This window comes from Limulus polyphemus, unplaced genomic scaffold (assembly GCF_000517525.1).
Source record: "Limulus polyphemus unplaced genomic scaffold, Limulus_polyphemus-2.1.2 Scaffold1204, whole genome shotgun sequence".
Taxonomy (NCBI): domain Eukaryota; kingdom Metazoa; phylum Arthropoda; class Merostomata; order Xiphosura; family Limulidae; genus Limulus; species Limulus polyphemus.
The window spans coordinates 165565-176786 of NW_013666814.1; the positions used below are offsets into that span (position 1 = coordinate 165565).

At 32.7% G+C, this 11222-nt stretch overlaps 1 protein-coding gene across 3 annotated transcripts in view; it reads right to left on the reverse strand.

Annotated features, from left to right (window-relative positions):
- Positions 1-989: 989 nt before the first annotated feature.
- Positions 990-11222, reverse strand: part of LOC106462592 (excitatory amino acid transporter-like) — a 50935-nt gene continuing 40702 nt past the window's right edge. For all 3 annotated transcript variants that reach the window (XM_013922537.2, XM_022389892.1, XM_022389891.1), the window contains 3 exons: positions 8856-9050; positions 7308-7442; positions 990-5065 (listed from right to left, as the gene is read on the reverse strand). In XM_013922537.2, coding sequence (XP_013777991.1) covers positions 4807-5065; positions 7308-7442; positions 8856-9050 — 589 coding nt within the window. In that variant the 3' untranslated portion in view covers positions 990-4806. The remainder of the gene's footprint in view (positions 5066-7307; positions 7443-8855; positions 9051-11222) is intronic.

Sequence of the window (11222 nt, forward strand, 5' to 3'; positions counted from 1 at the left end):
AAGTAGTATATATATATATATATATATATATATAGACGCCGTAGTGCTTTCACAAAACAAATTCGTTATCAGTCACAAAATTTGTTCAGACTTTGTTCATTAATAAAAAGTATGACATTTAAAACTTAAGGTTATAATTGTCCTATTGGTTCAAATCTGTATGAATGTAACAGTAAAATTGTTTGAAACTCGAAACAAAGTTTTCTGTAGAATCGTTTTAGTACATCTAGTTTTGTTAAAGAACAGCACAAGAATACTGTTACGACAGCCGAAGTCACGCGACTCTGGGAGCATGCGCGCTGGAGTTTCTAGAAGGATCATGACGTATCGAGGAACCTCGCGAATGTCCGAGTGTTTGCTAGGCGCCCTCTTTTTTAGTATATAAGCCCGGCAAATAAAGCCAGTGATAGATAGATTGAAGATATAGGTAATTGAGTCAAGCGAACAGTAGGCACCATAAGTAAAGTCTGTGAACCACTGTGATTTATAGCGTGTGTTATACAGGTTGATAAGTTTAAAGTGACTGTGGAAATTCTGTGTATTACAAAGTTGTATCGAGAAAGATTAAACTAGTTTTAATTAAGAAAGTACTTGTATCGCTGAAGTTCCTCGGAAAGAATTTATACCGGAAATTAACAATGCTAACGATTTAAATGTCTGTGTATGCGCTCAAGGAATGTTTTCGAACTAAGGTTTTTCTCTCTCTACTGACAAAGGTTTTATACCAGGTTTATTAATCTTAGGTAAGACTATACTTAGTTCCAATTTCGCTAGATTATAGTCATTTCAAATAATTTTAAAATGTGTTGTTTTTTTTCCTCTCATTACTTTTAAGTCTGTCCAAAGCACCATTAAAAATATGTATGCATACGTGATATTAATATCAATATTCAGTTATTAAAGTGAAAATAGATTTGTGTAGGTTTTGTTTATTCAGGAATAACAAAGTAATTACCTACCTTTATTTATTTGCAGTGCACAATCACATGTTAGTTTTAGAATATTTTATTGATTACGTGTGATAATTCAAACAAGCTACAATAATGGATAAAAAAAAAGAGTATAACATTGTTGTCCTATTTTGATTACAATTTAGATATCTAGAAATTCGACAGTTAATAAAGATGATAAATATTTCAACACAGAACAAAAGGAAAATAGTTACTGGGGGTTTTAAAACGTCACACAGTCTCATGTTGATCAAATCTGTTTGCATAAACAGACTTCATCTTCTTAAAATGTTACGTCTTGCTCCTTCCCCTTTCAGTCAGCGGTAAAACAATTTACTGTAACGAAACACAGTATTATTGAATATTAATTGGCGGAAATCAACTGTTTTTCTGTACTGAATTGACACGCCTTTTATTATCATCTATAAAATTTATATCCTAAAGTAGAATCCATTGTGTTTTATTATAGGTTACTTTGTTCAAACACTGTTCTTATTTTTGAGATATTAGGTGAACACAAATATTCATTGTAACTGTTCTTAGAAAAACTAAAAAAAGAAACTAAAACCTCTCAAAGTAGGTTATTATTTGTAAAAATAAGTTAACAATAAAGTTACATCAGCATGTCTTAGCACGTCAGATTTTTCATATTTTCCTGTATTCTGATTAATGCAGTGCTACCATTCTCAACTACCTTTTGCCAATGTTCGGGTTTAACAGAAGACCCACACGTGACTGTGTGACATTTTGAAGCAGGGAGAATAATATGGTTATACAGCTCAGCATTTTTGGTTATTTCAGAAGGTTTGTATACAGGTTTTTCTATCTCAGTACAAAAGGATTTAATTAAACAATAAAAACTTCACATGGCATAAAAAATTAAATGAAAATTATTCCAAATTAGGTATTAGATTAGAGTTTTATAACTCACTGAAATTAAATTAAATTCTGATATGTACTCAATTCTCTCTTTAAAAGAAAGTACAATCTGAAAGATCGCTAAAGTAAAGATAAAATAAACTTCACAACTGACTATTTAAAGGCCCTAGTTTTTCTAAATACTCAGGCTTCTTCTGGTCCAAAAGTGAACTATCACCTTTATATAAAACTATGCAAAATGTATATAAAATGATGCTAAAAAACATGCATATCACTCAGGCAGAATAAGTACAATACATGCCGAGTGGGTAAGCGAGTTGCTACAGAAAACAAAGGTACATTTAGTCCCTGATATTCATTTGTGGCCTACTTCTAGAATGTTACGTAATACATCTACGTGTTGACTACACTTAGGCACAAATATAAATGTTTAGATTATTTAATTTGTCCATCTATATAACCCTATAACGTATGCTTACGCTCACTATACTATACGCCAACTAGTAAGAAATACACATATATTTCACCAATATTCACAGTTTTTCACAATTATTTTCAACCACACGAATTTAAGATCTAGATTTATAAAATACAAATACAATGTATTCAAGACACTCACGATAAAACTTGACTGTTAACAAAACGTTTAAAATGTATCTATATTTACCAATACGTTATTAAAAATACAAATGTTCACACTAGTTGCTCAGATATGTTATCGTCTTTGTCATATTCGTGATGTAAATATGCCTAATAAAAAGCCTTTTCTCCTAAACATTGCAACAGCAGGTGTCGGATAAATTGTACTTTATTGCAAATATAAGCTTTAAAAAGTTACATTTACTAAAGTAAAAAAGGATTTCACTTTCCTTACACTCAAGGAATGGAAGAAGTGTGTAATCCTGTAAAACAAATCATAGGCAATACTGATGGAGGAAAATTTACCTTAATTATGTTTATTATCATAAGCAACTCCTTTAACTCATTGTCTTATATGTATCCATAACCTAACAGTTAAATATACTATATGATAGGTTTCGGTTTTAAGCCCACCTCAGTTAAATGAAAACATTTAATATTGAACTTAAAGAACCCTCATTTAACTATCACCAGATGTGGACCTAAGACCAAATCCAGTGAGGAAAGTTTTAGGGCAATAAAGTATTTTCTTTCTAGATTTTGCGTGAAATGTCTTTCATTGCTCTCAGAGGAGCGCTATATAGTTTGAGTAATAATTTTCATGTTCTAATTAATTATGTATTTTATTATTTAAATATATAATGGTTATCACACATTCAATTTCTCTAAGTTACTTATCGCTATCATCTGTTTGTCAGCTCTAGTCAAAATAGGTCATAAACAACTTGAACCCTGCTTGTAACTGATTGCTATTGCACCATGCAAGTCCCGATAGTTTTATAATGTGATAAAGCTTCTACAATTATTTATCAACCAATCCTGCTGAAAAATATTTAAAGCTAGTTTTTAAAATGAAGAATAACAATTAAATCCGTCGCTTTGATTTTGAGAAAGTCAATAAATAAGTAGAGAGGTTTATTTCAAATATCGGATAATGAAAAAACAAAACAGTGAATTTAAACCTGCGTTTCACGATATTGGTACTCCCACATAACACTGATCTTGAAACAAGGTCGTCGCTAAGGGGTGATGGGGTGGACCGTGTACCCCAAATTTCACTCTGGCCCACCAAAGTTCATTCTCTCTCTAGCGGGTTCAAAATCATATTATCAGTTTTAAAAAATCACGATTTTTTTTATCGCTAAGAAGAGTCAACAAATTCTTAGCTGCCCTCCACCCCTTCAAATGAAAGGAGTTGAAGTTGTCCCTGTCTTTAAACGTCTCCAAATCGAGAGAAATAAAAAAATGTATCTAATAAAACTTGGTTCTAACAAACGTAAGAAGTAGATTTGTTTCGGTTCGTTTTATAGCATATTAAATAAAACAACGGTTGTCATTACTTAAGGATTAATTTTCAAATATCATTTCCAACCAATTTACATTTAACTAACAGTTTTCAGTCTTAGTTTTTAAGAGCTAACGTACGTGTGAATTTTAAGTATTTGTGGGTTACTTAGTGTGCGCGCGTGCCTACATATGCACATAAAAACAAATATGGTGACCTCTAGAATAATAAGCATGTTTCCATCGTTTAAAGTCCAGGTACAAGTTATTTTTAGGGCGATGGATATTTTTTGTGGTTATTTTGTACTCCTAGTTTGAATAACTGACTTAGATACTTTCCCCCGTTAAAGTGAATAGGAAATAAAATAATGAAAAATAATCAACCCATTCTACATCTTCTGGATGACCAATGAAACTTAGAAAAAAAACTTATTCGTATCTAATAAATAGATTGCACGTAACAAGGAAGAAAATAGTGATGAACTATTCCAACGTCAAAAGCATCTCCAAGAATATTGATGGAAGTCCTTAAGCGATCTCTGTAATATACATTTAACTAACTGTATTTCTTGAACAGCAGTTAACACGCACATAATACATAAAAAAGAATCAATTTGGCCATGTTTCAGCATTTCACTTAAAACTGAAAATAAATTAGTGTTATTGAAACAGCAACAAACACTCCATGTTCTATGTGATTGTGCTGATATTCCACAATCGCAATGAAATAAACAACCAATCCCATAGAGATGTTCGACCAATAAAAGCTTCATGTTTCTGAATTTGACACCTGTTATAACGTTTCCTTCTCACTAAATTCTAAATATTACTACATTATAACATTAAGTTGAACCAATATTAAAAATAAAAAACACGACACACTCTTAGTACAAAAGCATGCTACGGTAGAAATGATAGGTTTATCCAATACAAGTTCCCAAAAATGTATCTTTTCTCTCTCTATCAATGGTATATAAATTAAGATACGTTTTCTTGAAGAAGATGAACATAATACATTTATCATCTTGTGTCTGTATTCCGTTCAACAGCATATTTAAATCTGGGTTTCCCCACTGTTCACACATGCGCTGAAACTGCCACCCGGATTTTCATTGTTGCTGCTACCTATTTCCAAACTTCTTTGACGCATGAAATTCCCTCTTGTGGTTACAGAAAATTTTCTCTCAGGCATTTCCATTTCGATTCGAGCATGTTCAGCGTCAATTTTATCCAGCTCAGCCTTTGATAAGTGATGAACTATTCCAGCGCCAAAAGCATCTCCAAGAACATTGATGGAAGTCCTTAAGCGATCTCTGTAATATATATATATATATTTCTTGAAGAGCAGTTAACACACATATAATACATAAAAAAACAAGTTCAATTTGGCCATGTTTCGACATTTCACTTAAGACTGAAAATAAATTAGTGTTATTGAAACAGCAACAAATACTTCATGTTCTATGTGATTGTGCTGATATTCCAGAATCACAATGCAATAAGCAACCAATCCCATTGAGATGTTCGACCAATAAAAGCTTTAGCAACGTCTGTTATGCATTAATAGCAGAGTAAATTAATAATTCTGATTGGGGAATTATTAAGAGACATGGAAACAAGTTTGCATTATGATAAACATTTCTTGAGTGACTTGCTCTAACAATTTTTTTAATAATCTCATTATTTTTATAAACAAATGCATAAAGTTGCTAGTAACATTCGCCTAGTTTGCTAGCTCCTACAAGCGTGTGTTAATTCATCTAATGATAAAAAACTAAAGTCATATGTCCCAAAAAGTTATTATCTGATGAGAAAGGCAAGCAACCACACAAACATATTAATATAATATATTGTTTCTAATCTAAATTTAAGTAAAATCCTTTGTTTGTTCATAATTAAGCACAAAGCTACACAATGTGCTATCTGTGCTCTGCCCACCATGGATATCGAAACCCGGATTCTAGCGTTGTAAGTCCGCAGACATACCGCTGTGCCACGGGGGGGGGGGGGGGCAGTAAAATCCTACGCTGTAAATAAAATAAAATAATGTGCATATTTTAGTATGTTAGAGGATAATAATAGTTAAAGAAAAATACTATTTTTTTTTCTGAAAAGTAGATAATAGAACAGAAGCACAAACCGTATATGCCATCTGACAGAACAGCTGATGTAGGAAATGATGCCTCTTCCTTGTGGAATATTTTGTATGTTATACTAAATTTCTGACGTAATTTGAACGTGACCTAATGAAGTCGATCAGAATACGTGAAGTGTTATGAGATTTACGGCCGAAAATGCCATAAACCAAGAGGTTACCTAACTGATTAACTAATACAGTTTAATCACTCTTTCATATCTTCCTCCTTGGTCGATTCTCAACATTAGTTGCATCCCTATCATAATTAGTCAAAATTAATTATTTTGTGTCTATGTTTTACCTTGTGAAACCAAAAAATAAGATAACGGGCTAATTATTAGGCCCCCTGGTGGCTCAGTGGTAAAGTTGAGGGTCCATTGTGTGTGTGTTTGAGCTTGAAAACAAACATAATTGTTACTTATAAGTCTAGATCTAAGCACAGTGTAGTGTAGATGTATTGAAAACTGTAAATGTTTATATTATACATATAGTTTTAAATGAGCTAATCGGATTAATATTTAGACAATGTTCATTCTTGATTGAGTTCATCAAACTTTCCCATAATTTATATTACAGCCCCCCAGTGGCACAGCGATATGTCTGTGGCCTAGAAACCGAGTTTCGATACCTGTGGTGGGCAGAGCACAGATAGCCCATTGTGTAGCTTTGTGCTTAATTACAAACAAACAAAATTTATTCTAACTCAGGAGAGTAAATTCAGGTGTGTTGTTTAGGCTCAAATATTACAAGTGTTTTATGAATTTAAAAAGGCAGATACCTTTCATAAAGAGAAATTTTATGCAAAGTAATAAAAATGAGAAGAAAATTACTTTTCTTAAATTGAGAAACGCGACAATAATATCTGATAGAAACTGGATAGATCACACTTACACTGGGAAATACTACATAAGTTGAACTTTCTATTATTTTACCTACAATTAACATGGTACACTCTAAAGCACCAGTTAAAATGAAGTTTTATGATTGAATAAATAATGGTAAAGATTTGCTAATTAATTTGGCAAAAAATAGTTTATCGTTGTTTAAGACCACTTCTCTCATAAATTCCAAAATTACATATTTTAACTTAATACAAAATGAGCTAATGAAGAACATTATTTAAAATATTAGTAATCTATGTAACTAAGTGTTCAAGGTTAAGAATTTATTTCTAATGTAGGAGATTTTAGATTTAATTTTTGAGGTATTTAACAAATACAAAACTAGGAGGGTCATTCTCTAAAACTTAAGAATCAATCAGATTCGGTACTTCTAGGTGAAAGACATTACCCCAGAAGTCGTACAAAATATAAAAAAACATATTTCATTTTCTAATTTTAACTCAATCTGTGAAAACACCAGAAACTTTAATATTAATTTCAATAGTAAGAAATGTGATATAGTTGAAAGAAACTTACAGTAACCAGTCTACAGCAACAATCATGGTAATATCTTTAGTTGGAAGTCCGACAGCTGACAATACAAGTAACATGGTTACCAGGCCTGCACTAGGGACACTGGCTGCACCTACACTTGCTGCTGTGGCAGTCAAACTAAAGTAAGACACAAAGAAGAAAAGAAATCATTTATGATGCAAAAAGGATAATCTTATTAGCTATGACTAAAAATCAGCTCCATATAACATAAATCTACAACCTTCCACATCTAAAACTACCATTCACATCTACAGTCAGTTGTAAGAAAGTAGTTAACCCTTATGTAACAGAATTTTAAAAGTAAAACAATTTACTTCACAGAATTGAGTATGTTCAATTAAAATGATTTTGAATATATAAATCAGCAAGTCACTTGACACCCACAACCGATATAAAATCGCGGTGGAACTATCAGAACTGCATTTTTACATTGTTTGACATTCATAGGTAGTGTCATGGCAACTAAAATTAATCACTTTTGGGAATGATATGTAACAGACCTTTCCGAAGTAAAATATTCATATACTCATCTCACAAAGATATTTTCAGATCGGAGATTTTGAATTCCCAAGGCGAAGACATCTCTTGTACTTAATGGCTTTGGAAAACAAAGGAATATGGATCAAGTTGGGGCATCAGGACCATCCAGAAATAGACCTGCAACAAGTCGTACCCCCGCCGTGGTAAGCAAAGTGCTGTGTATTGTAACAGGTGAAAATCCACAAACACAAAGGTCAGTGGCAAAAGCCGTCTATGTACTCCAAGCAACAATATACAATTCAACCCAGAATGATCTCTGTCTGGAAAAGTGACAAACCACGTGTACACAAGTTACTTACATGACATATCCATTAAGTGGGCCCATATCTCATGCAGATGGAGAATGGAATGGGTATTCATAGTTTTTCATATAAAGACATGCTGGTCAAGTCATCGCCTATGGATTTTTGTGTGATCAAACTGTTAAAATGGGTGCTAGGAAAAAATTTTCCTCGAACAATACATGGACTATGAAATGTAAAGGGGGGTACTGATATGCTTTTTACTTGACAGCCTTACGACGAACCTTTTGAAATGGAAATTAAGCAGCAGGGATAGTTAAAGAAGCACAGTTGTTATATAGAGTATGATCGGACGAGATGACATGAACTGTAACGACGTGTTAAAGCTCCAAAATTTGAATATAACGTACTCAACCCCCGTACAGCCAAGCCATGCTGTAACACGTGACTAAAAAGTAGAAAAATCTTCGAGTTCAATATTGTGATTTTTATGGCAAATATTTGTATATATATATAATATATGTTTAAAGAAGTTGTACTATTTACAAAGAAAATTATATTTTACTGTAATTTATCAGTTCTTAATTTTCTTTAAAAAATGTACATTGTTAAACATCTGTTTGACATTTATCAAAAAACTTTATTAACGTACACATAGAACATAATGGATAAAATTTCACAAACGGTGTTTTCATAGAATACACAAAAAGAAAACAAGTGACTATCTATTTAAAATATAATGCTTTACCTCACTGCGATCACTTGTCCTGCTGATAAGTTTATTCCATTCATCTGGGCGATAAAGATTGCAGCTACTGCTTCGTACAGAGCAGTACCGTCCATGTTGACTGTAGCGCCCACTGGTAGCACAAACCGCGTCACTCTCTTGTCAATGTGATTGTTTTCTTCTAAGCAGCGAAAGGTGATAGGAAGAGTGGCGGCGCTGTCGGAAATAGACATGAATGACGAAAAAAAATTGTAAGTTTTGTATTTACTTCAACGAAACATCGTGTATCCTTTTTCTTTATTACGTATGAACATTATCTCTTTTCAACTCGAAATTTAAAAATCTGACAATCATTACGTACTTACGGTAAGGTTGTGGCAACTGGGCGTTAGTAGTTGTCATGGTTATAATAACTATAAAATCTCTTAAGTCTAATTATTATTTTTCCATTTAAGCGTAGAATACAAAATAACTACTAACTACTATCAAATAAAAATCTCAACTAATTATGCCCCGCGGTGGCTCAGCGATAAGTCTGAGGGCTTATAACTAAAATAGTGTTTCAATATCCAAAGTGGGCACAGCACAGATAGATAGTCTACGGTGTAGCTTTGAGCCAAACAATCAAACGTAACTAGTGAGTAATTAGACTTAGTTGTCATAAGGGCAATTTAAGACACGTTTGAAAATCATGTTATTTCTGTTGTTTCTTTATCAGCAAGTATGATCACATACAGTGAACCCTAATTCGTCTTTCGTTCAAGATACCAAAGATTGGTGACAACACTATGCATGTAAAATATAAAATTTACGAAAGCAGAAACTGTTAATATAATACTAAAACATCGTATAGATTCAATGACAATGAAAAAATTATTTACTGCTCGAAAATCTTAAAGAGGAAAATCAAAATTAAACAACGAGAATTCAACATCTATGATTTATCTTTGTATAATTATTATGAGAAATTTGTTATACCTAAAAATACAGAACACAGTTGATACAAATCATCTGGCTTCTTGCTAAAAATAAAGATAAAAGTGGAGCAACGTTTTCCAACTTGTATGCAAAAACATTATGAACGTTACCAAACTCGGCTTAGCATAGCAAGTGTTTTTCCCATTTTGTAAGTTGTAGTGTGTCGTGCGGTCAAAACAACCAGTTTCAGGACACTGTGTGTTATTAACAGAAGTGATAGTTTAGCGATTTTCCACTTTCTGTAACTCGGACTGTGTTTATCCAAACTAGTACATGTTTTCATACTGGACCCTTACTTCACATACCAAATTTAAAGGCAATCCATTAAGAAATACACGAGATATAACATCTTCAATTTTGATTGAATTTCTTCCTTCTTTTTTTTTCTTCGCACTGAAAATACAAAAATTTATTTCATAATAAAACATACTTAACTTTTATGGCTTTTTTTTCAACTTTGGTGCACTGATAGATCTTTACAACCTACAATTAGGTGTCAAATTTGGTCTAAATATAAGCCACATATGCAGAGTTATTCAACAAAAACCGCTAAATTTTGACAAACATATTTGCGCACGCCTACGCAAAAAGTCACGTGAGTTATCGGTGTCAACTTTTTACTACAGCTTCACCTAAGAGTAAAAGTGTGATTAGTTTTTGTTATTCGGATTAAAGACGGCAGATTTAGAACAGCAAAACTAAAGGCTGAAAGACCAAGCAAATTAGATTATCAGTTTCTCGCTCAAGTTTTCAAAATAATCATACTGATGGATGGTCATTATTCATTGCCAGATTTTAAGCATCAATTTGCTAAATTGTATGAAATTTTCCTAATTAAAGAGCTTATAGCGTCACGTGTTATTAGCTTAAGAAATTAGCGCAAATAATGATGCTTCATACCGTCGTACTGAGTGCATGCGGGTGATGACAAAAGCCATTAATCTAGATTCCATGGCGTTACATAAAGGAAGTTACTAACACTGTTTTAGAGAGAAAAACTACCAGCATATATTTTAAAGAATCTGGTAGGTTCTGTAAAGTATAGGTCTGTTCCGAATAATAGGGTTGCGATTCTAAAGCTAATGTTGGTTACTGTCCATTATCACTTTCTTACTCACTGTGGTTGTTAGTGTGCGTTGATATCTAATCAAAAACACCTTAAGTATGAAAAAAAAGGTGCAGCCCAAAAAGGATTGACTGTGCGACTTAACGGAATGATATAAAAATTGGCGACCAAACTGGTAGCTACATTTATAGCACTGATAAGAATTTTACAGCAAATATTCATTCATTAGTTAGCTAGGCTGCGTATTTTGTTTTACCCTACCATCGTGCCGCAGGTTGAACAAAAAATGCGGCACGATGGTGGGGAAAACAAAATACGCAGCCTAGCTAACTAATGAATGAATA